The following is a 25,919-nucleotide window of genomic DNA, read 5'->3' on the forward strand; positions in this document are numbered from 1 at the left end:
CCAGGACAGAACACGCAATGCGCTCAATGCCCGCTAGGGGGCAGCCCTCGGTAGGCCGCTAGAGGGAGGACAAAGTTTTCTGTCCTCAAAAGGATTTAGCACAGAGAATGGCAGTATTAAGCTGGGATGCCCTTAGAGATAATCCAACTGGATCTCTTCTTGGTGAAGATGGGGAGATATCAGCCAGATAGGGTAGGGGATGGGACTTGCCCACGTGACTCTGTGGCCAAACTGGGATGAGAACCCAGGACTCCTGACTCTTAAGCCTTCTGTTCCTTCTACCGGACCTGGCTGCCTCTTCTCCAGTTTGTGGAAGGAGAGGAGTCGAGAGGGCCAATGAGTGTGCCAAGACACCATCCAGTGGGTACAGTCAAGCACCCGGAAAGCATGCTCTCTTAGCCTCAGCACGTAGCAAGATACGGAGCGGTGGGGCCTAAGTGCCGAAATTCTGCCCTATTTTTCTTTCACCTTTCCCCCACCAAAGAAACCCATTTCCAGATCTGAATCCTCTGATTGAGGCTGAAAAGATGGTTATGGAAGGGCTCATCAACCAGGCTAGACACATGAGTCTGAAGGGACTGGGAGTTGGTCTTTGCCCTGTGGGTCCAGCTGGCAGCGCTCACTCTTGCTATGTGGGTGTCCCAGCAGCCTTCTCACTGTGACATTACAGGTGGGGGGGGTGGACATGCACGTGAGGGTCCATGTGCACTGGTGCATTCAGCCCACATTGCTGCCTGCCTGACAGCTTGGCTGCTGTGTTTAATAGCTGCACAGCTGGCTTGGTGACTGCCCGTAGGCAACTGGCTCACAGAATGACCGCCAAATGACTAGTGCCTGGCCGCATGAGTGACGGACGCGCAGGCACACAGTCTGGCTGGCACACAAGCCCAGTGGTCTGGACCCAGAGGGTGCTTGATCAATACTTGAGGGCTGGCCAGTCCTGGGCTGGCTGGCTGGCTTGCTGTCTGCCTGCCTGTGTGTGTCTATCTGATAGTCCGTTTGGCTAACTGGGCTCCGTTCTCTGGGGCCATACCTGGTGGATATCATCCATCCCGTTGCTTGCAAACTCAAAGATCAGGTCACTGGGCTGCAAGGTAATAGCCATGCTGTCTCCTCAGAGAGCTGACAGCAGGATTCGCAGGGCCCTCTGGAGCTGCAGGGGGTATCCTTGACGAAGAAATGCTGCTCAGGTACCTTGGAGCTTAGAGCCTATACCCCGAGCCACAGTAAAATAGGGGGTGTGGAGAGCTGGAGTAGGTGGTGGCCTAGGCCAGGTTCAAGGCTGCATGCTGGGCTGGGCAAACCGCAGGAGTGACCTAAGGAGAAGGGAGAGATGGGCAATGAGCAAGTCACCTTCCTTGAGATTTGTTCCCAAGACAGCTAGCCAACCACAGGGACCCCACTGCCCGGGGCAGACTGCCATCTAGCCTGGGAGGGATGGGAGAAGAAAGGGGAAGAAGAAAGGAAGCAGGTAAAAAAAAAAAAAAAAAAAAAGGAAAAAGAGGAAGTGAACTGAGCTGCGTCCAGTGGGAAGTGGCGGGGCCTCAGTGTCAGCCTGTCACCAGCATCTGCCCCTGAGCTGGCCCTCCCTCCCTTCTCTCCTGCCTCCTCTGGAGGCTCTCTCCTCCTTAGGAAGATTAATCCTCAGGGTGTGGCCACTGGGGAAATCAGGGCACCCCATACGTCCCTATAGATGGGACAGCAGCATGAAGAATCCATAAGATTTCCTTGGCTTAGAAAGAATCTTGTGTGAATGGGTGTGGGTTAGGGATACATGGGTGTACCAGGTGTGCTTCCAGACTCTGCCTGGCTTAGTCTACCTTGGAAGTGGAGGCCAGTTAGCTCTGTGGGGGCAGAGTCTATAGAGGAAGAAATATCTCAGCATGTGGGGGGCGGGGGTTGTCACCAGGACTAGTGCTGATCTGACTCTGCTCCTGAGGAGGGGACTTTCGGAATTGGCCACGCCCCCAGACAGCCCTGAGCTGGAGGGACAGGTGGGCCTAAGGCTCTGTGCCCTTAGCCCTTATCGCTGCCTGGCACCCTTGCTACCCGCAGGAGCGGGTGGCTTCTGTGCCTTGTGTGGGTTCACGCTCTTGGTTCAGCTTTGCTTTCAGTTTCAAGACTGAACTGTCACCCTGGGAACTTGAGAGGAGAGCCCCAGCTTGGGGAGGGGCCCCCAGAATCTTCTCCATCCTCCGGGGCTGGCTCTGGCCCCCCTCCCTTTCCAGGAAACCTGTGTGCTGCAGCCCACATGCCTCTCCAGGCCCCAACTGGCCCCAAAGCCTCTGGTACTCCCGGTCTGTACCTCAGGTGCTCACTCACTCGACACCAGGCCTCCAATTGTTTCCTGTGTTTGCTGCGTGGTCACACCCACGCCTCCCTCCCACGTGCCCCTCCCGCCAGCCCACTCTGCTCCTCTACTCCTGAACACTCAGACCTCGCCATGTCCAGGTACCACAGCTTCGGCCCTTGGGCTTGTTTTTCATGGTATCCTCGTGCGGGCCTCCATGCAGTGGGTCTGCGAATGCCTGAGGAACCGGGTCTACGGCCCACAGTAGGAGCAACACATCTGACTCCTATCTCCCTGACAACACCTTTGCCAGTGCCAGGGTGGCCAACCCTTCTCCTGGCTCCGAAAGAAAGGAGGAACTGCAGAGAGGGGCAAAGGGGAGGAAAGGGAGGAGGACCACGGGTGACCTCTGTGATGACCGCTCCCCCCATAGGAGACACCCAGGCCTCTCCCACTTCCTTTCCGTTAGCCCACAGGGCTGGCTCCGCCCGCTCACCACCACCCCCGCCCCCCGCTCACCCCCACACCTTTCCACCCACCCTGAACACAAAACTTCAAGACTGTCACCCAACTCAACCTGTCAGGTCTGAGTTTCCCTTGCCGAAGGAGACAGCCCTGCTAGGACGAAGAGGCGGCCCTGGGGAAAATACGGTCTACAGTCGGGTCCTGAGTCCCCCCTACCCCCACCCCACCCCACCCCCACTGGGCCCTGCCGGTGACCCGGTCTCCTGTGACCCGCTGGAGAAGCCTCCCAGGACCATTTATGCTTGGAAGGTCTGTCTCTGCTAGCCCCAGCGCCCCGAGGCCCCGCATTCCGCAGCTCCCCGCCCGCCCTCAGGCCGGCTGTCTGCCCCCAGGAAGCATTCTCATACTAATCAAATGAAAGGGATCACTTTCACCTAATCCCACTTTGTCTAAACACGAAACTCCAGTGTCTGCCCCCCCCACACAAGGTCATTCTGCCGCAGCCCTTCCCTCCAGGTTTGCTCATCTCTAGGGCTTCTCTTCACAGATCAGCACCTCACGTTTGCGAGTTCACTGGTGCTCTCTGCCTATGACCTCCCTTCCGTGCACCTTCCCGACCTCCCCCATTAGGCAGTGGCTTCCTGGAGGGCAGGGACAACTGTGCTGGTCATCAGTGAAACACGAGCACCTCACACTGTGCTGCCTGTAGCAGACACTCCATTTATTTTTGCAGAACAAACACATGAATGAACAAACTAACAAACGAATGAATGATATTGGTTGGTCAGTACCAGTGAGGTGTATTTTCTGGGCAAGAAGTATTTCCTTTTTTTAAGATTTATTTATTTATTTATTTATTTATTTATTTATTTATTTATTCAGAGAGAGAGATAGAGAGAGAGAGAGAGAGAGAGAGAGAGAGAGAGAGGCAGAGACACAGGTAGACGGAGAAGCAGGCTCCATGCAGAAAGCCTGACGTGGGACTCGATCCAGGGTCTCCAGGATCATGCCCTGGGCTGCAGGCGGCGCTAAACCGCTGTGCCACCGGGGCTGCCCAGCAAGTATTTCCATGTGGGGCGCCTGGGTGGCTCAGTCAGTTAAGTGTCTGACTTCTTTTAAGATTTTATTTATTTATTCATGAGAGACAGAGAGAGGCAGAGACAGGCAGAGGGAGAAGCAGGGCGTGGGGAACCCGATGCAGGACTCAACCCCTGGACCCTGAGATCATGACCTGAGCCAAAGGCAGATGCTCAAACACTGAGCCACCCAGATGCCCTAAGCGTCTGACTTTTGATGTCCGCTCAGGTCACTATCTCAAGGCTGTGGGCTGTGAGATAGAGCTCTGTGAGTCTGGCTCTGCGGGGAGTCTGCTTGAGAGTCTCTCTCTCTCTCTCTCTCTCTGCCTCTCCTCCCTCCCCCTCCCTAAAAAAATATATCCATGTATACATTGGTTGTGGGGTGGGTGTTGTGTACTCAGGCTTATGAGAGAAAGGGAGAGAGAGAGAGAAATGTGTGCCCTGTGCATGTTAGTTACATCTGTGTATTTTTGCATTGTAATTTACAATGGGAGCTCTCACCGTGGGTGTGCAAGCACACCACAAATGTACTTGTGTGCAGGGTGTGCTGGTGGGTCCCCAGTGTGGGGATGTGTGCCTGAGGGCCTCTGTGTGTCAGAGGGCTTCCCTGGTTGGACCAGCAGCGCCACAAGCTTGCTTGTGGGTTCCTCCTCCAGGCCTGCCTTCTCGAGAATAAGAATGAAGAGCCTGGGCTAATGCTGGCTCCAGCAGGCTGTGGCAAACAGGGCTGGGATGGGCTGCCACCGCTAGCACTCCCCTCCACCCCAGCTACAGAAAATTCAAAGTCCTATGCTTCCTGGGAAGAAAATGCCAGCCGCAGTATATGGAGGTGGTGGGAGAAGGAAGGCAGCCCCACAGAATATTGGATGGAATCCTTGGCCATCGATGTAGAGAGGTTTGAAATAAAGGAAGAGACTAATCCAATTGCATTCTTTAAGTGTCTAAATGTCGAAGTATCTAAATTCAGGACTTGGTTGGTGCAGGTTCTGCTGACCCAGGGTTAGGGGGCATTGTGAGGCTGCTGCACCCAGCACCCAAGGCTGATCCTGGTTGTCTTGTACTGTCCGGAGCTCCAGCCTACAGCTAGGAAGGTGAAGGGGTTGTGGGGGGAGGAAGTAGCCGTCCTACTTTTCGGCCAAGGCTAAGAAAACTCCCATCCCAGCCCCACCGCGGAACCTTCCAGTCCAGAAAGTTTCTCCCCTCCCCCCTCAGATGTTTGAGGATTTGAAAGTGAGAGGTGGGGAGAGGCTCATTTGCATGTTCACTCACTCTCCCCGGCAGAGGAGTGAACCACCCCCTCCCCAGTCCCTCAAAATAACCTCCCTCTCCCAGGAACCTGAAACCAAAAAAACCACCACCCCAGAAGGCCCGCCCTGCTGGAGGCCAGAGAGGCCCACACCAGGGGCACTCCTCCCTGCTGTCCTTACAGACACACTGAGACACGATGGGGAGTGGGGCACTAGGTGGGTACACACAGATACTTGGCTAGACGTGCCTGGGAAGCTCCCCACCCGCCCCAGCGTTGTACAGATCACAGCTGGCTGCAGGCAGAGCCTGCTCCCAGGGTGGCAAGAGCTCTACTCCCTTCACTCCCCTGGAGGCCACTGTAGGATCCCTGGCTCCCAGGGCCTGTCCTACTTGCACAGAAAGCAAAGCGTCTGGAGAGCATATGGCCCCGGACACCGTGTGTGAGCGAATGAGTGCCACAGGAGGGAGCAAGCAAGCGAGGGCGCCTGCATCCCCAGCCTGCGAATGCACACCTTTGGCTCACTGTGGTTCTGAGTGCATTTCAAAACCAAAAGAGCTAAATAGAAGTGGTTTGGGCTGCTCCTGCGTCATCACAGCTGGGCCCCCTTCAGACGTACAGACCCTTTCTGAGGTTGTCACTGGAGCGAGTCAAGCGGTGTCCAGCGCCCACCCCTGCGGGCCTCCTCTGCATACAGGAAGCAGCCCCTAAGTGAAAGCCACATCCACAGGCTCTGTGGAGCTACTTTAAATCTACAGCTGTTCAGCTGAGCCAATGGCTCTCACAAAATTGCTGGTAACACCCGTGGCATTTTCACGCACGCCAGGAAACATGGGAGCCAGATGGTCAGCCAGGCCACAAAGCAGAGTTCTCCTTCTCCGGTTCCTCATCCTCTCAGAGCCAGCCTTCACTCCCGAAATACCCAGGACTCCATGAAACCTTTCTGGAATTCTCTGGAAAGGAAGTGACAATTTCCTTCATGCCATTTCCCACTCTCTCAACGCCCCTCCCCCACAACCACAAACAAAATGGAAACTACCCCAGGAACAGCTGTACCCTCCACTTAAAAACAGCCCCTCCTCTGGCTAATAGTCATCCAGAAGCAAATTTGCATGCGGCACCACGTGACCAGTGATGTGTATTTAAGAGCCAGAGGGCCAGAGCCAGGGGTCCAGTCTGTAGTCATGGTCTGAGCACAATAATCCGTCCATGGGACTCCCCCACAGCCTTGACTCCCATCAGCAAGCAGAGCCCTCCTCCTTGAGCAAATGTCCAGTAAAGGGGCCCCAGCCACAACTATTTGGTCAGCTCCTTCTCCTCTATCCCTTTCTTTTCACCACCCCCTCCATTTGAGATGAAATCAGGAAGAGGGAGGAAAAAAATAAAGGTTTTGCAAGCTCTGTTGGTTGGGGTTTCTCTTTGCTTATTTACAAGAAACCCAGTTTCCTTCCTTGGCCCTGGGTCACTGCCTGCTTCCAGTGTAGAGTTTGCCACAACTCCAATGGCGAGGGAGGTCCAGAGCTCATCTCCAATTGCCCTTTGCCTTTTCACAGTTCTAGCCTAGCCTCTACCTTCCCAGGCCCTGAGCTCTCCCAGTGGAGGGGCGATTAGGGCCGCAGGAGGTGACGGGTCTCCCCTTTCTCCAGGAGTCCCATAAGCTCACCCCACAGTGTGCGCCGCCCCGTCCCAGGGAGGAGGAAGGATGTATCCCAAGCAGATGTGAGACCCTGGAGAAGTCGGCCATCTTTCTGGGTTGTGGTTTCTGTCACCCTTACTGTGGGGGAGGGCTGAGGGTAAGCCAGCTTTAGCAGATGCTCACTGGGGAGTCTCGGGTGAATGAAGATGGTGGTGGGAAAGCACTTTGGAAATTAAAAATCAGTCATCCATAAGATGAGTTTCAGGTGACCTCCCGGAGAGCAAAGGGGGCTTGCCCCCCCCCCCACCGCCGTGAAGCCCCCGGAAGTCCCCTGTTGGCTCCAGAACATAGACAGGGCGGGGCTGGAGGCTTCCAGTTGTTGACTTTGAAGGGGCTGGCTCCTCGAGGGGGTTGGGGGGCCCCCCCGCGGGGAAAGGCAGGCTGCTTTGGTCAAAGAGGTGTTCCCAGTCTGCTGTCCTCACCACCTTCACCCCGCCCCAGCCCTTGGGGTTGTGGTTATGTGGCAAGAAGAGCTCTACAGAAGCCCCAGTACGGGAGGGGGGGGGGAAGGGTTACTGACAAAGGAACCTATTTCTCCAGTCCTGACTCCCAGGGGCCTTGTCTGAGAAAGCCAAAAGAGCACCCCCTGGAGGTGCCTGCGACCTCCACATCTTTATCTCTACCGCTCCAGGGACCCACCAAGGGGTCACTAGGCTCTTCTGGGAAGTGAAGGACAAGCCAATTGCAAGGAGAACACATTACAGGAAAGAAGGCAAAGCCTAGTCCAGAGCAGCTACCGAAACCCAGTACTGTGGGCTGCCAGTACAGTCTAGGAGGGGACCCCAGAAGTCCCTGCGGACCATAAGGGCATGAGCCTCCCAGTGAGACGATCTAGCCTTGCCTTGAGGTTTGGCTAGGTCACCTTTTACCTCTGTGAAATGGGGACATCCTTTCTAGCTCACAGGGTTGTCGTGCAAGGCCAGTGAGTTAATGTAGGTGAAAACTCTTTGTTATGTCCCAAACATGTTTTTTCAATTTCCTGATCTGATTTGTGTCGTTTTGGCTACAGTCACTCATCAAATATTCAGTATATCTTTACCTAGACAGACGGGAAGACAGGGACATGGAGATGATGGGGTGAGCCGAAGGTGAGGGAGGACATAACCGACAACCACAAACCTCATGGAACAGAGAGGAAACCAGCCTGGCTATGGGGAAGACAGACTGGCTGGGAGGTCTGGGAAATCAGAGGGATAAGTGCGTAGGCCCAAGATCCACCAGTTGGTGGAACTTGAACTTAACATAGACAGCTACTGAGAGTTCCTGGAGATTCTTGAGCAAGGGAGGGGCCTAAGGCAAGCAGTTCTTTAGGCAGATCCATTCAGTCTGAGTGTAGGGGTGGAGTAGATGGAAAGAGACCTGGTGATGAGGCAGCTGGAACCCAGGAGGTGAAGCCCAGAGCCACCCTGAAGAAATAAAATGACAGAGTGTAGGGCAATACAGTAGTGATAGGGACCCCAAGATGTGGAGCTTGTTCTTATTGTAAACAATGTTAAAAAAATAAGAAGTGATTGGGGCAGGAAAGATGGCAAGAAGATGAACTCACCTTGGACATTCTGAGGTTGAGATTATCTTGAAAACCCCAGGTGAAAAAAGAGGACCTGGAGAGTCATTTTGCTACACACACACACACACACACACACACACACACACGCACACGCACGCGCATGCACGCAGATGCACACACCCCATAGGCAGGAAGGATCTCTACAGGCCTTCAGTGGCCAGAGGAGCAGGCCTGGCCCCGTGAGGCTGGGAACCCAGATACAATACTGTGGTAGAAAGTAGCATGTGATGAATGAAAGGTGGCCTCAAATGGCACACACCTCACCCCTGCCCCCAGGAAGGCCTGCTTGCTTCCATTGGTGGGGGGAGGGAGGGTAATAGAAACATTGACCAGAGACTAATTAAATTCATTAGTGGGTTTTTTAGAAGCTGGGGTAATCTTTGACTCGGCACCAACAGGATATTAAGTCAGATAACTTTGATTGAAGGGACAGTGTTCTTTGTCAAGGCCTGTGCCAGCCCGTGTCCTAGAAACTGATGGGGAGGCTCCTTGCTCAGATCTGGGACTCCTTCAGACGGCAGGGGCTGGGCTGGTTTCGCTGCTTGCTTGGGTGCCCCTTCCAAATGCCCCGTACCCTACCCCACCCACCTACCCTTGGGACCCGGCTGCTTCCCAGGCCAGCAAAAGCAAAGGGTAGTCCAGTGTTGCTTGCACAGAGGGGAGGGTGCAAGCAGAGGTAGAAAGACAGCCTATTAGGATGCAGGCAGAGGGGAGGGCAGCTTCAGCTCTGATGTCACCATGAACTCTTGGGGTTCCTCCTCCCCCACTCCACCCCCACTGCTCAAAGCCTCTTCCTGACTCAGAGTTCCAGGGTATCAAAGTTAAAAGGGACCTGAAAGATCATGGCATCTACCCATCCTATCATCCAACTGCAGACACCAAACCCCTGAGGGAGGATAAATGACTTGTCCAAGGTCACACAACCAGTCGCTATGACTCTCAGGTGACCTTTCTTCTTCCCCTCCTCATTGTCTCTCGGCATCCTCAATAAAGCCAACCCTTTCCTCTGGTGAGAACAGACAGCAGCCAAAGACCCAGGGCTGGCAAATAGCAATGAGGCTGCACTGTGCAGAACACATTTAACTTTTGCAGCAACTTCCCCACCTCCATGCCTTTGCTCACACCATGCCTTAGGCCTGCTGTGCCCTTCCTCAAATTTCTGCAGCTCCAATCCCCACCCAGTATGCAAGATCTGAAGCAAATATTGCCCCCTTTTCACAGCCTTACCTGCTTCCTCCCCACCAAGTATATTCTCCCCCTCCAACACTTTAAACATCTTAGATTAAAGTACTGATTGGCAAACTACGACCTGTATGCCAAATCTAGCCCACCGTCTGTTTGGGACGGCCCATCAGCTAAGAATTGCTTTGACATTTTTTAGTGATTAGGAAAGAAATAAACAGATGAATAATATTTCATGCCACATGAGAATTATTCGAAGTTCAAATTTCAGTGTCCATAAATAAAGTTTTATTGGGATGCAGCATGCTCATCCTTTATAGATTGTCTGTGGCTGCTTTTGCATTATAAGTTGAGTTGTGACAGAGTTCGTAGGGGCCATAAAGCCTAAAATATTTACTATCCATTGGCAGGAAAAGTGTACTGGCTCCTGGACTAAAGGCTTCGCCACCTCCCCCCCCCAGGGTGAATAGATTGATTAAGTTCATTTCTGAGAAGAATGTCACAGAGCCCTCAGAGGCGCCAGGAAGGAGGTGTGGAACACCAAATACAAACTCGGCAGATTTTCATCAGAAAGAAAATCCTGGCCTCTGTTCAGCCCACGGTGTGACCTTGAGCAAGTTGCTTCTGCTTCGTGGGCCTCAGTTTCCTCCACTGCCCAGTGAGGGGTTTTGGGCTGGATGGTCTAAGTCCCTTCCTAGACCTACAGAGTCAGCCATCTGTTGCATGTCCAACTCACGCAGTTTTGAGCACAGTCCTGATCATCTTCTCTCTGAATAAGAGCTTACAGAAGGTTCCCCTGCCCAATTGTGGTTTTCCGCTACTACTGTGTGTGTGTGTGTGGGGGGGGGATTCACCCCATACCCACCTGCCCCACCCCACCCCACCTTTCCCTTCTAGCTGACCTGTCTGCCCTTCTCTGTGAAGTCCTCTCCCGTCCAAATGGAGATGGCTTCCTCTGGGAGCCCCCCACCCCTCCGATCGGTGGGCCAGGAGCATCCATTTTTGGTGGGGGCGGAGCCAGGGGAAGAGGGTGTGTGGCTCTCCCCAGCCTCCCCGGCCCACAGCAGACAGGCAGTCAAGCAAGAGAGAAGGCCAGCTCTCACTGCACCCCTGCTCTGCCAGAGGAAACAGCCCCTCTCTGCCACTTCCTGTCCCAGGGGTTTCAGTAGTTTCCCCTCCAGGGCCTGCAGGCCCTCCTGCCCCGCCCCTGCCCCACACAGGTCAGAGAGTGCAGAGAGGGGAGGAGGGGCCCTGCGGGGGACGGGGGAGGATCCCTAGCAGGAAGGCCTAGGAGACAGCTGTCTATACAAGGGGACGCCCCAGCAGTTCCACTGCCAGCCCGCTTGGGCCAGCGGGCGAGGGGACCAGGAGGGTGTCTGGGCAAACCCTCTCCTGCTAGTGGTTGAGGAGAAGTGGGTTTATCACCTTGCCTAGCTGTCGTCTTGAGGGAGCAGGCACAGAATGAGCCTGGCCTTTCAGGATTGGTTGCAAGACTGGACTCTGTGCTCAGGTCAATGTCCACCTGGGCTGAGGACCAGCCCCCAGTGGTTTAGGATGTAGGGGTGAGCTGAAGCAAGAGCCCAGGGAAAGCAGGCTAACAACAAGGGTTAACTGGGAGGGGCAGGTGACAGTGAAATAGATGCCACTTCACAGTTTTGCATACTTTTGTCCCTAGCACCAATGGCCAGAGACAACAATGGAGAACAAAGTATTATAGTGCATGTGGGTCAAGGGTAGCGGCATTTTCTGGGTGATGGAACAGGAAGCGATCACATTCCATAGCTGCTACTGATTTGGTGTGGTGACTTCCACTTGTAAATACCTCCCAGTTGCCCTTGCAAGGTGGAGCTCCTAGCACTGGGGCTATGTGCCCGTGAGGGATCTGTAGGCATGCAACCAGATCTGCCGGGCCTTCCCTTGGCAATGGGTCAGAGGAGCAGTAGAAGCTCGAGGCCCTGGCCCTCTGCCTAGCTGCCAGTCCTCCTGAGAACAGGTTACAAGTACATGATAATGGCTCTAGAAGCCTTGATGCTGGGGACAGGGGCTCAGTAGTAGATAGACACAATCTCTTTGGTCCCCCTGTGGTAATATTGTTCCTTGAGCTCCAAGCAGCAGTAAGAGAAGTTAAGGGGACCCCCTAGACATAATGGTACTGAGTGAGCCAACAAAAATGGATGGGAAGATGGTCTTGATACCTCTCTCAGTTCTGAGAAGTCATCCTCTTGTGACTTAGCTCTGCCCAGCCAGTCCTCCTGTCAAGAGAACAGAGTCTCTCTTTTCCCTGTCCTCTCTCCCTACATGACCCCCGACCAAGGCAAATAGGACCCAGTGCCCCAGTGATCGGGCGCCACACAAGCCTGCTTCTCCACCCTTGCATTTTGGAGTAAATACTGCTTCACAGCTGGTATGGGGGACGCCAAGGGAGCCTTGGAGACAACATCTGGATGTGCATCTGGGCTTCTGCCAGCCCCTCCTTACATCTGCAGTGCAAACCCAGAGCCAGGGTTTGGTTACAAGCCCGACTCAAAGCTGGTGGCACGTGTTTGGAAAGAGCATCGAGACTGGGTGGAGGGGGTGGAAGCACTTGAGATCAGTGCCAGCTCGGGGCAAGTGCTTGCAGGGTTGGCACTGATCTGAGCTGGTGCTGGGCCTGGGATGGCGGGTGTGGCCACTGTGGTCTTGCCATGGGCCTGCTGGGGGAGGAGCAGAGGGGTGTGGGTATTGTTTAAATGTGGGTAAGATTTTCTTGTGCGCCCTCTGATATCACTTCAAGCTGTCCCCTCTGCATCTGGGGAAAGGGGCCAAGTGGCAAAAATTACAGGGTGACTGGGTGAAGCATTGGGAAGGTGGCAGGGATTTACATTTATTGGGGATGAGCTGTGGAGTTCGTGTGGTGCCAGGCACTTCACCGAGACTATCTTCTTTAATTCTACAAAATCCATACAAAGTAGCTAGTCAGTGGCAGAGCTGGGGTTTGAACTGCGGTTTATTTCCAACTGCTATGCCCTCTGAACTTCATTTTTAGTGAAATATCTTTTGATAATTACCCCATTTCAATAGTTCCATTTTAAAAACAGCAGAAGTGAGGCTAAGAAAAGATTAGGTAACATGACCAAAGTCACACTGCCCGGCAAGAATGGAGGCAGCCCCTTTGTTCAGGTGGCGGGGAAGATGGCGGCCATTGGGACACAGTGCGCCTACCGAAGGCAGCTGATGGTCTTTCAGGATAAGAAGAGGGTCCTGCTTGGAGAAACTGGCAAGAAGACACTCCCGCGATATTACAAAATCATCACTCTGGGCTTCAAGACGCCCAACAAGGCCACTGAGGGCACATCTACTGACAGGAAATGCCCCTTTACTAGCAATGTCTCCATGGGAGGGCGGATTCTGTCTGGCATGGTGATGGAGATGAAGATGCAGAGGACCAGTGTCCTCCACCAAGACTGCTCCCATTACATCCGAAAGTACAACCGCTTCAAGAGATGCCACAAGAACATGTCTGTACACCTGTCCCGTTTCAGGGACCTCTAGATTAGTGACATGGTCACAGTGGGTGAGTGCCAGCCGTTGAGCAAGACTGTGCTCTTCTACGTGCTTAAGGCCAGCAATGCTGCCAGCACCAAAAAACAACTCCAGAAGTTCTGAGACTCGGCAGCTGCCCATATCTCCAAACAAAACTAAATTATTCTCCTAGTCCAAAAAAAAAAGAAAGAAAGAAAGAAAGAAAGAAAGAAAGAAAGAAAGAAAGAAAGAAAACGAAAACGAAAACGAATGGAGGCAGAACTCAAACCCAGGCTGTGTGCCCTTGATCTCAAAGTCTGTGCCTTTCCCACTGTCCCATGCTGGTGACCATTTGCTCAGATCCCTAGGCCAGGACTTGCTCACAACACAAAACTTTGAAGCCTTAGAACCTCTGTGATGCCCCCTCAACAAAAACTTCCCAACCTCAACCAAAGTTCCATCTAATAAGTGAATCCTAACTTTCTGGGCCAAGTCTTCACCAAAATGGTGACAAGTTGAGCCCCTGTGGCCAGCTATGGGGGAAGGGTAAGTGGAGCAGGAGGCTTTCAGCTCTGATGATGAAGGACGCTAACTCTATTCCTGTACCTCAAGGGGCCTACTGTTTCCAGAGAATTCCTGGATCCAGACCTGGAGTGGCCATGTCATGGCCCTGCCCCATAAATATACACTTGCTCTCAGCTTACACATAAGTCTAGGTTCTTATCTTAGGGTGCTGATTAACATGTTTATTCAAATATTTATGGTAAGTCAGCCCTGAGCACCTCATAGATGGCAAGCAGGTCCATGGTCAGGGACTTATCACCAGGCCCACCCTATTCTTCTCAAGGTAGGTTCTCTTTCTATCTAAGTTCGTGGTAAACTGGGTTACCCCATCTGTGTAATCAATATTGCTGGGGTTTTCTCCCCAGAATACATCTATAGCAAATATCTCTCCATAACTGAGGCCCAGGGGTTGGCAGAAAATGGAGAGTGATTGCTATTAGGTAGAGAGTCTCTTTATGGGGTGATGACAATATTCTATAATGGATTGTGGTGATGGAAGTAAAATTCTTTGAATATACTGAAGCCACTGAATTGTATATTTAGATTATATAATTGAATTATATGGCAATGAACTAAATCTAATTAAACTGTTATTTATTATTTTTTTTATTTTGAAAGAGAGAGCTGGGGGTGGGGAGGGGCAGAGGAAAGAGAAAGAATCTTTTTTTTTTTTTTTTTAAGAGAAAGAATCTTAAGCCAGCTCCATGCCCAGCGCAGAGCCCAATGTGGGGCTTGAACTCACAACCCTGAGATCATGATCTGAGCCAAAATCAAGAGTCAGAGGCTTATAACCCACTGAGCCACCCAGGTGCCCTTAATTAAAATGTTATTTAGAACAAACAAATAAACGATGAGGCCCAGAGAGAGGCAGCAACTCACTCAAGGCCATGTGCAAGTTGACAGAGCAGTTCAGGCCAGACTCCAGACTTCTGATTTCTGATTTTGAGGATCTTTCCTTCTGTCAGCCTCCCCACAACCCTAAACAAGGATAAATGCTGAGGTTCAGCGAGTGTGCAAAGCAGGCCGGCTGCAGGCATGAGGGCTGGTGGCTGGGCCTCAGGCAACAGGGTAGGCAGTGGAAAATACTGTAGACCAGGGGCTTTAATTTAGGTCTGCCACGGGCATCATCAAGTCTCTGCCCCTCTCTGGATCCCAGTGTGCCCATCTTTAAAGTAAAGCAAATGAATCTGATGCTCCCTCGTGAAAGGCTCCGTGAGCTCTGACCCTCAGAGGTTCTAATTATAAAGTACTACAAGATGCAACAGAATGGCGTGTCAAATATGTGCTTCTTCTGCAAGGGCTGCAGGAGGTCCTGGACACAATTAGGTGTTCCAATTGATGCTCCTTACTGATAGTGATGACCGGGACTTTTCTGTGAGAATGTGAGAGTCAGATTCTCTCAGACAATTCCACTGCTGGGTTTCTCCGTGGTGGCAGGGTGTGTGGTGGTAGTGGGGAGCTTGGTTCTGATTTCCCCCCCAGCAGCGTTAGGTGGTAGAAAAACCCATAATAGAGACCCACTGATCATGTCCTCTGGAGATGTGGGGAGCAGGGTTCTTGGCCTGGTGCCCCAGCAGCCCCACCTCGTGCTGAGCTCACCTCCTTGGTAGAGGGAGTGATTGCTGAGGGCCACAGCTCTAGCCCCTGCTGGACAGGATATTTCCACATCAAGCCCCACTTCCTGCCGCTAGGCCTGGGCTCCGGTTCCCCCCTTCTCCTGCCATCTGGTGGCCTGCCCTCTGCCCCCTCCCCTTGCTGGGTGTTTACAGGCCATCTTATCAGCCTGGGGAATCTGGGCCTCGCCCAGCCAGGCTGCCCCGCCCCACCCAGCCCAGACAGCCTGCCCAGGGCCCTACCTGCTGTGGTTTCATCACTCAAGGCACTCATGTCTGGAACCCCCTTGCACCTCTAGCAGGCAGGGGGTGTGGATGAAGGCTTACTGTCTACCAGAGTGAAACCTGAATATTCACGGCACTTAATCCACTTTGCCCAAGCTGGAGGAGGGCATGCAGTCTTTGTATGTTGTCATTATCTCTATCTGCAGGCTATGAGGACAGGAATGAGGTGCTTGGGTCACTGAGGATAACTTTGGCCTGGAAGCCTTGACGGCTCTTCTATTCTCAGCCACCAAGAGATGAGCAGGGGCGATGCTAGGCTCTGAGAACATACTGGCAGGTTTTCTTTTTTCTAACTGAGAGTACTGTAAACACTCCATGCTAAAGGTGGGACAGAATGAGGGGCCACAGGCTGAGCATGGTGGAGGAGGGAAGGCTAGGGGAATCTGTGGGCACAGTCTCAGCCAATCCATACCCACTTCGGAGTCTCAGGAGCCCACAGTCTCCATCCCATCCTGGGATCCGTTCACCCACCAAAGGCTGGGATAAGGCCAGAACTAACCACTGAGCAAGTCCAGTGATTTTCTCCGGGGAACACAAGAGCTTAGATTTTTCCAACAAAAAAGTTTGAACCAAGGAGGGGAACTGGGATAAGGACAGCAGGCAAATGAACACGCTGCAGGTGATGGACATGTCTTTCAGCACTTTGGGCAAAGATCCTGAAAGTGTAAGTTCTGACCTGTCCATAAGCAGGTCTCAGAGGGACAGGGCCTGCTTGCTAAAAGCTGACCAAGTGACACAGCAGGAGTCAAAGCCACACTCCAAACCCAGGGCATCTTTCAGGAGCTTCCATGTTGTTCACTGATAAACCAATTAAAATATATTTAGGCAATAGGCTTCGCAACATTCACACTTACAATAAAATGCCATACTTCAAAGAAATGTCTGAGACTGTGTCCTTCTAGGCCTCTAGGAGATAATTCAATAGTTTGGGGGCACTTAGGTGGGAAAGTTTGGAAAAACTCTGCTAAGGCAATTTTGTCAGTAATGGGCCCTATAACCACAGGCAAGCCAAGTCACATGGCTCTCCCAGCCTTGGGCCTCCTGCCCCCCTCTCCACTATAGACTTCATGCTCCTGAGATCTTCTGACTGACCCAAGTAGCAGTTGGGACTCCATAGGCCACCATCCCCTCTCCCCAGGAATGACTTTCCCACCACTCTGAAAAAGCACAAACCATTTGGTGTTAATGTGTTTATGGGTGATATTAGGTTAATGTGTCATGTCACCTCCCTCCTTGACACATTTTCATTGAAAAAGGCCATCTGGAGCTACCTTGCCTTAGCCTAAAGAATGACTCTGGGGCAAGAGTAGGGCAGGCCAGTAGGCAGGTGAGCCAGGTGGGTATTTTTCAGTGGTTCTGCCTCCCCTCACACCGTTAGCTATGGAGCAATATGGCCTTCACCACCCACTCCCCATGCCTGTGGTCCCTGTTAGGAAGCTGCATGGAGCAGATGTGAAAGGCTTCGAAAAGCTAACAACCAGGCCCGATGCAGCAGAAGGCCCACTCAACTGGGTTGAGGAAGATGAACTTCCAGTCCTGGCCTTGCCTCTGCCTAGCTCCTCTCTCAGCCTTTGAGCTGGCACCAACTCCTACCCCAGGGCACATATTGAGATCTATGGCTGTGGCCTTACCAGCTGTACTCGGCAGAGCTTTACAGTCCAAACTCATCTGCTTGGTTTCCAAAGGTCCTTCACAGTCTGACCCCACCCTACCTACTCAGCCTTGTTTCCCATGATTTCTCAACTCAAGCCTGGGCTTGAAGCCCAGTGGTCTCCTCATGGTCCCCTGAGGGAACATTCCAGGCTCATTCACGGAGTTTCTCAGGCCTGCCATGCCCTTGCTGCTCTGTTTTGGTTAATCAAATAATGCCCATCCAGCAAGGTCCCAACCAAGTTCCCCAAAACCACGGAGCTGGTTGCACCCTGATAAGTAGAGTGCATACCTATGGAGCACCCTTTTCTAAACACTCATAACCCAAATTCGACCAAATGATCTCTTAATGCCACACAGGCTTGAATTGCTCTTTATTTCATGTATGTATCTTGTTTTCCCAACAGGCAGGCAGATCCATGGGACCAAGGCCTAGCTCTTCTTCTCCTGATTCTAGCACAGACAGGTCTTTGCATTCATGAATTAAGTTCACACAAAGTCTCTGTCCAAGTGAGATCTCTAGAATAGGGACACCAGGTCCTGACAGATATGAGAGCTATAATCTAAGAGCGAGGATAGGGATAAAGTTGGGGGACAAAGGTACCCAGCCACAAACATTACTTATCTTCACTTGCTCCCTGTCTCTGTTTGGGGAAACACATACCAGCTAGTGTCATTTATTCCAAGCTGCATTGAGAAGGTGGTTGATGATCAATCAAGTCATCTCTCTTTGTACAAAACCACAGCATTTCCACCCTGGGAATATTAGGTGCTGATCTGATCACTGGACTCTCTGGAAAGATTTCATGATTCTGGATCAGGTCTAAGACTTAAAATGATTCAGAAGAACAGGGTTGGGTGCCTGGGTGGCTCAGTTGGTTAGGAGTTCCGACTTTTGATTTTAGCTAGGGTCATGATCAAGCTCTGTGACCAACCACATGCTCAGTGGGGAGTCTGCTTGGGATTCTCATTCCCTCTACACCCTGCTCAGCATGCATGCTCTTTCTCTGGAAAAAAAAAATAAATCTTTAAAGAAAAAAGAATGGAGTGTGAGGGTAATTATACAAAGATAAGCTTTTGGGATCCCTGGGTGGTGCAGCGGTTCGGCGCCTGCCTTTGGCCCAGGGCGCGATCCTGGAGACCCGGGATCGAATCCCACATCGGGCTCCCGGTGCATGGAGCCTGCTTCTCCCTCTGCCTGTGTCTCTGCCTCTCTCTCTCTCTCTCTGTAACTATCATAAATAAATAATAATAATAAAAAATTAAAAAAACAAAACAAAACAAAAAAAACAAAGATAAGCTTTTTTAAAAAAGAGGCCTTATGTCATCTAGACAGAAAAGGTTGGAAAGGGATATGATTGGCGTCTATAAAATGACCAATAGAGCAGATAATCATGGACCCAGTCACCAAACATGTTTATAAATGAAGGGCAAATAATAAATGGTCCTATTTTGCAAATACATAAGTCTGTAGGGACGCGTGGGTGGCTCAGTGGTTGAGCATCTGCTTTTGGCTCGGGTCATGATCCCGGGGTCCTGGGATCAAGTCCTGTGTTAGGCTCCCTGAGGGGAGCCAGATTCTCCCTCTGCCTGTGTCTCCGCCTCTCTGTTTCTCTCATGAATAAAAAAAAATAGGGGATCCCTGGGTGGCTCAGCGGTTTAGCGCCTGCCTTTGGCCCAGGGCGCTGTCCTGGAGTCCCTCGTAGGCATGGAGCCTGCTTCTCCCTCCTCCTGTGTCTCTGCCTCTGTGTGTGTGTGTGTGTGTGTGTGTGTCTATCATAAATAAATAAATAAATAAATCTCTAAATAAATCTTTATTTTTTTTTTTTAAATAAATCTTTAAATAAATAAATAAATAAATAGAATATTTTTAAAAATACATAAGTCTGTAAACTTATGGAACTTTTTAGCTGAAGGATATCAATGAAAAGATTAACCATCTTCTAAAATGACAATTAAGTCAGGGTCACCCATGATTATAAAATAAGATCACAAAAGCACAAACATACATTATAACAATTACTGTAAATAGGATAAATTTGAGTATCAAAAGAAAATGATATTAGTAATTTCATTCTAAAATTCATATGGAATTGTGAAAGAATTAAAATAGGCAAAAACAACTTTGAAAAAGAACAAAGTTGGCGGGCTAGCACCACCTGATTTCAAAAGTGATTATAAAGTTACAGTAATCAAAAAAAAAATAAAGTTACAGTAATAAAAAAAAATTGGCATTGGTGGAAAGATAAACAGACTGATCAGCAGAACAGAATATAGAGGGGCACCTGGGTGGCTCAGTCTGTCAAGTGTCTGCTTTCTACTCAGGTCACGATCCCAGAGTCCTGGGATTAGAGCCTGCTTCTCCCTCTCCTTTTGCTCCTCCACCCCCCCACTCCTGCTCTCTCTTTCTCTCTCTCTCTCAAGTGAATAAGTAAATAAAATCTTAAAAAACCAAAAGAACAGGGGTGCCTGGGTGGCTCAGTCAGTTAAGCATTTGCCTTCAGTTCAGGTCATGATCCCAGAGAGCTAGGATGGAGCCCCATGTCAGGCTCCCTGCTCAGCAGGGGAGTCTGCTTCTCCTTCTGCCCCTGCTCCTGTGCTCTCTCTCTTGGTCATTCTCTCTCTCAAATAAATAAATAAAATCTTTTAAAAAAGAACAGGATATAGAGTCCAGAAATAAGCCCACATTCATAAGGACAACTCCAGTAGCCTAACAATAGCTTTTCCAACAAATGGTACTGGAATAATTGGATATCCATATGTAAAAACAAAAAAAAAGAATGTGAATTCATACCTCTTGATATACAGAAAAATTAAAATGGATCAAGGATCAAAATGTAAAGCCTAAAAATATAAAAATTATAAAAGAAAACCTAAGATAAGGAAGGTAGTAGTGACCTAGGGCTAGGAAAGAGTTCTTAGAGATCTCACCAAAAGCATGATCCATAAAAGTAAAAATTGATTAGTTGGACTTCAATGATATTAACACCTTCTGCTCTGGGGCGCCTGGGTGGCTCAGTGGTTGAGCATCTGCCTTAAGGCTCAGGTTGTGATCCTGGGGTCCTGGGACTGAGTCCTGCATTAGGCTCTTCAGGAGGAACCTGCTTCTCCCTCTGCCTATGTCTCTGCCTCTCTGTGTGTCTCTCATGAATAAATAAATAAAGTCTTTAAAATAAACTAAAAAAAATAAAACCTCTGCTCTTCAAAAGATACTATGAAGAGAATGAAAAGGCAAGCCACAGACTCAGAGAAAACCTTTACCAAGCACATATTATCTGATAAAGGTCTTGTATCCAGAATATATAAAGAATTCTCAAAACTCAACAAGAAAAACAAATCAATTTTATTTTATTTTATTTATTTACTTTTAAATATTATATTTATTGGGATCCCTGGGTGGCTCAGCGGTTTAGCGTCTGCCTTCAGCCCAGGGTGAGATCCTGGAGACCAGGGATGGAATCCCACATCGGGCTCCCTGCGTGGAGCCTGCTTCTTCCTCTGCGTGTGTCTCTGCCTCTTTCTCTCTGTCTCTCATGAATAAATAAATAAATAAATCTTTAAAAAAAGATTATATTTATTCATTCATGAGAGACACAGAGAGAGGCAGAGAGATATAGGCAGGGGGAGAAGCAGGCTCCATGCGGGGAGCCCGATGTGGGACCGATGCCAGGACCCCTGGGATCACAAAGGCAGATGCTCAACCACTGAGCCATCCAGGCGCCCCTAAACAAATCAATATTAAAATGGGCAAAAGATTAAAACAGATATCTCACCAAAGACTATATATTGGTGACAAGTAAGTACATAATTAGGGAAGTACAAACTAAAACCACAATGAGATACCACTGCACACCCATTAGGAGGGCTCAAATTAAAAAGACTCACCAAGTGCTGGTGAGGACGTGGAGCAACTGGAAGGCACACACACGACTGGTGAGAACGTCAAATAGTACAACCACTTTGGAAAAACAGTTTGACAGTTTCTTAAAAAGCTGAACCTACAACCCTTGTATGATTCAGCCATTCCATTCCCAGGTATTTAACCAAGAGAAAAGGACATCTAAGAGCTATGGAAAGATTTGTACTCAGATCTTCATAACAGCTTTGTTTGTAATGGCCAAACATGGGGAGAGAAAGCCACCAAATGTCCATCCACTATGCATAAACAACATATGGCATCTCCACACAATGGAATGCTACTTAGCAATAAAAAGGAATGAAATATGGATGTATGTAACAACATGGACAGATCTTAAACATGCCAAATGAAAGAAGCCATACAAAAAGAGAGTACATGGTATATGATTCCATTATAGAAGACCCTAGAAAATGCAAACTATTACAATGAGTAGTAAATAAGCCCTAGAACTCTAATAAACAGTATAGCGAATATAGATAAAAATATATCATCATCAAACTTGCTAAGAGACTAGAGTCACTTAATCCCACACAGTCTTGCATTGCTCTTTAATCACGAAAAAGAAAGGATAATTAGGTATGGTGATAGAAGTGCTAATTATCATTACAATGGCAACCATATTACAATATGCAAATAGCCCACTATGACGCTAAGTGCACACGTATTACTACAGCTCTAGAACTGGATTTAGATTCTTCAGAGCAGGGGGCTGGGCCTGCTGTGGGTTTTTTGTTGTTTGTTGTTGTTGTTGTTGTTGTTTTGGATCAGCGTGGCACCAAGAAAGTGGTCACTGAATGTAATGAGATAGGGGTTTTCTGTGCATGGATTCTCACAGAATCAGCAGAGCTGAACCAGCCTCTTTTATCCTCTGGGGGCATTATGGGAAAAAAGGCAGATTATCTCCTAAATCTATGTCTAAGTACCTCCTTGCTATCAGGTCATCGGGACTTTGGGGAGGTTAAGACTAATTGCCCACTCTCCCATCCCCCCAAGGCCTAGTAGTTCTAACCTGAGGTACGGAGACCAAGGGACTGAGTGAAGTGGCTCCCAGGTGGTCCATGGGTGATCCAGTTTATCCTGGGCAAACACAAAATCCATCTGATAGCAGATGGAACCTCCAAGGAACCTTCTGGGAGGCCTCTGGAGTGGGGATGGTGTCCAGGCCCTGGGAGCCCTTCTAAGCAAATGCGGTACCCCAGCTCCAACCCAAGACCTCTGGGCACTGGCCCAGAATGGATGCATCATCTAATTCTAGTGAAAGGAGGGAGAAAGTGAGGAGTGGTTGGTCAGTTGGCTCCCAGAATTCAACACCCAGCAGGGTAATAACAACAGACGTATGGTTGCTAAATTCTTGCCAGCGGTGCAACAGGAGGCCTTCTCTCAAAGGAACTAACTTCTCCCTATTCCTGCAGCAAGTGATACTCAAGATGAGAGTGGCCAAGAAATAAAGATGGCAATGTTAATAAAGACATTAAGGACTTGATTTTTGGGGAAGCCTGGGTGGCTCAGCGGTTGGGCACCTGCCTTCGGCTCAGGTCATGATCCTGAGATCCAGGATTGAGTCTCGCATTGGGCTCCCTGCGAGGAGCCTGCTTCTCCCTCTGCCTATGTCTTTGCTTCTCTCTCTGTATCTCTTTCAGTCTGTGTCTCTCATGAATAAATAAATAAATAAATAAATCTTTTAAAAAACTTTTTTTTAAAAAAGGACTTGATTTTTGGTCTTCACAGCACCACTGCCTGCCACTCAGAAAAACTATCTATTACACACACACACACACACACACACACACACACACACACATCCCCTCCTACTCCTGTGTGACAGCAGACTTTAACAAAGGGTTAGCGGAAAGAGATGGACAGTCTCCCTCACAGTTTGGAGAATGAGTATGGCAGGCCCTGCCAAATGATCCCTGGAGTTAGCAAAGCCAAGGGTATGCGAAGGGAAGTGACAGCAGCAACAGCCACAGGAATAATAACAGCTAACACCTGGGGGGCAGTAGCTATGTGCCAGGCACGATGCTGAGTGCTGACCCTGCACTATCTCATTTAATCCTTATGGTGACCCTGGAGGGTGGGCACTTAGATCCAGGGTGCTTAAGAGACCAGCCCACACTCACACCGTCACTAAGACGTAGGTCTGGAATATTAACATAGAGAGACTGTGCTCTTCCCCACTTCTAGACAACGCACTTCTCTGGAAGGATATTAGGTTAGACTGGAAGAGGAAAGGAAGCTTCAGGAAGGGCAGTTGGCCTAAGAAGCAGGAAGTACCAGTTTTGGGACAATAAAATGGTCCTCCAAGAAGGTGGGAATCTAAGGCATAGCTTGCTCAACCTGGGCAAGCTGCTTAACCTTTCTTCTCGTTGGTTTGAGAAATGTTCCAGCACTTTCCCTTGCAGACCCTCCTGCGTGAAACACCTTTCCCTGAACCTCCTTCTCTGATGGGAGGCTGGAGTCTCTGCCAAATAGCTCACCTTAGGACATGATTCCCCAGCCAAGAAGCCAGGGCACTCTCTGGTGTGTCCTATTGGTGTTGCAATGTGCTGGGGAGGGGGCAGGGAAAGAGGGCAGTGGGAGAGGAAAAGTAATGTGGGGGAGGGGAGGATATGTGTGTGTCTGGGTGTTTTGCTCCAGTTAAACCCAGAAAGAGCCAAGTTCCCCTGTACAGTCAGCCATGGGAGACACAAAAGCAGCAGAAGAAATGTATAGCTATCCCTTGCCCTTGCCAGGGTGGTCTGGGTAGAAACATGTGGGACTCTCTAGACTCTTGGGTTCCCAGCTGTCTGAGGAAATGAAAATCTCTATCCTCCACCTAAGCCTCCTGGCTTCCAGAGAAATCCCAACACCCTAGGGAAAGGTGGGACCTGGCCAGCCCATGTCTGCTGCAAACACCACTGGTGTGTCAGTTTTCCTGTCCCTTTGGTGCCTTCTACCTCTCTTCCTCTCTCTCCACCCACCTCCCCCAGGGTCCGTGTGTGTGTGTGTGTGTGTGTGTGTGTGTGTGTGTGTGTGTATGTGTGTTGTGGGGGGCAGCTCGAAATCAAATCCCCTCAGCTTGGGTGGCAGGGAAGCCTGCCTACCCTTTGTGTCTTATCAATACCCGCCAGGCTCCCCCAGCTCCCTGTCTGGGGTCTGGGCCGGCCACTTTCTATCTCCTGCAGTGGAGATCGGGGGTCTGCCCTGAGCCACCCACGCTCACTGACCTGGTCTTTTATGTGACACGCATTTGCCAAACAATTATCCAGCCTTCGAAGGTCAGTCTGTGGCCAGGGAAGACAGAGAAAGGCCTCTTTTCTCCCTTTTTGGCCCAGCCAAATCTCCCCCGCGCCCCACCCCCAAGGTCTAGCTTGCCTAGGCCCTCACAAAGCCTTCCCTCCCTCCTCCAGATGCCGACCTCAGAGCCCTGGCCGCCTCTGGCCCCTGCTTGGAGGAGCACAATTAGCACCTGACCAGCCACTGACCTGGCTGCCCGTCCTCGCCTCTGATTGTTTCAGCATCTTAGTCATCTTTCCCCAGCACCTCCTTGGCTCAGCCCCTCCACCAGGCCTAGCACAGGTTGGGCACACAGTAGGTGTTAATAAATGGCTGTTGAATTGAAACTCAACAGCCCCTGTGAGGTCAGAACCCTCATGAGCACCCCGACCAGCAGTTCCTTGGCAACCAGCACTGGGGCGGGAGCTATAGGGCATTACTGGCGCGGCCACTATTACCGGCCATCCGAGGCTCAGCGGCCAGAGGTTTGCAGGCAGGTTGGTGTTGATGAGAAAAGCCCCTGACCTCTAGGAAAGTGCCCATGGGATTCTGGGTACTTCGGATGAGTTTCCTTCCTCCCCTGCAGAACTAGTTTTCAGTCTGAAAACCACAAAGGGAATAAATCGGCAGTGAAGCCAGAAACCTCTTTGCAGTTTAGAAATCCTGGAGAGATAACCAAGCCCAGGCTAGGGTCAGGCCCAAGCTTGAGGAGAGAAGGCTGCCTGAAGCCCTTCCCAGCTCAGCAGAGGACCTCCGGGAGGTGGTGGGGGTATGGCAGAGGGCTAGAGGGGTGTTTGGGGATGGCGCTAAGTAAATGTGCATCCTGCCCTGGAACCCAACAAATCATGCCACCTGCAGCCCATGAAGAAAGTAGGTCTCCATTTCCCCATCATTCATCCAATTCCCAAAGCAGTTCAGAGGGTACAACCAGACCAAGACCCAGCCAGGGTCCCCAGGCAAGGAGACCTAGGATGCCTGGTTCCCCACACTAGCTCAAGTATTCCAGCCTGGCTTTGAATTATGGTTATTTATATATGACCTTGCCACTGCCCCTGGCTCCCTCCCACGCCCTGCACCCCAACTCTGGCCTACAGCAGAAGCTATACACAATCCTGGAAGGCATGTGGAGTCTTCTTCACCACCATATTTCCTCACTGCCACTTCACCCATGCCTGCCACGGGGACTGGCTCTCCACAAATGTTTGCTGAGTGGAATCTGAGTTTTAGACACCGTATTAGATAATACTATAGTGCTGGTCCATGCTCACTATGTGCCATACACTGTTCTAATAAGCAGCTTATGTATCTCGATATATTTGATCTTTGCAGCAATCTTATGAGGTAGGGCTCATTTGACAGATGGGTAAACCAAGGCATACAATAGACTGAGGTCACATGGCTAGTAAATAACAAAGCTGGTTTTTAGACCCAGATAGTCTGGCTCTAGGCATGGAAGTTGGGGTTGGGGGTGAGGAGTGGCAAGGTCCAAGGCCAAGCTGAGGAGCCAGGATTTCCCTGGGCAAGCAATCCCCTCAGCCTGTGCCTGGCTGGGCCTCTTCAGAGACAAAAGCCCTGAACTTTGCAGGCTATGGGCATTTTGGATAGTCTAT

The 25,919-nt window shown here is 50.5% G+C and overlaps 1 protein-coding gene and 1 pseudogene across 3 annotated transcripts in view; one reads left to right on the top strand and one right to left on the bottom strand.

Annotated features, from left to right (window-relative positions):
- The window catches only part of ELF4 (E74 like ETS transcription factor 4), a 41,129-nt gene that overhangs the window by 12,820 nt on the left and 2,390 nt on the right, over positions 1-25,919 (bottom strand). For 2 of the 3 annotated variants that reach the window (XM_041742033.1, XM_041742034.1), the window contains exon 2: positions 1,034-1,316. In XM_041742033.1, the coding sequence (XP_041597967.1) occupies positions 1,034-1,105 (72 nt within the window). In that variant the 5' untranslated portion in view covers positions 1,106-1,316. Of the gene's footprint in view, positions 1-1,033; positions 1,317-14,466; positions 14,566-25,919 lie in introns of all 3 variants that reach the window. The other variant, XM_041742035.1, reaches the window with a different exon arrangement.
- Positions 12,694-13,167, top strand: LOC121483464 (annotated as a pseudogene).

This window comes from Vulpes lagopus, chromosome X (assembly GCF_018345385.1).
Source record: "Vulpes lagopus strain Blue_001 chromosome X, ASM1834538v1, whole genome shotgun sequence".
In the NCBI taxonomy this organism is placed as follows: domain Eukaryota; kingdom Metazoa; phylum Chordata; class Mammalia; order Carnivora; family Canidae; genus Vulpes; species Vulpes lagopus.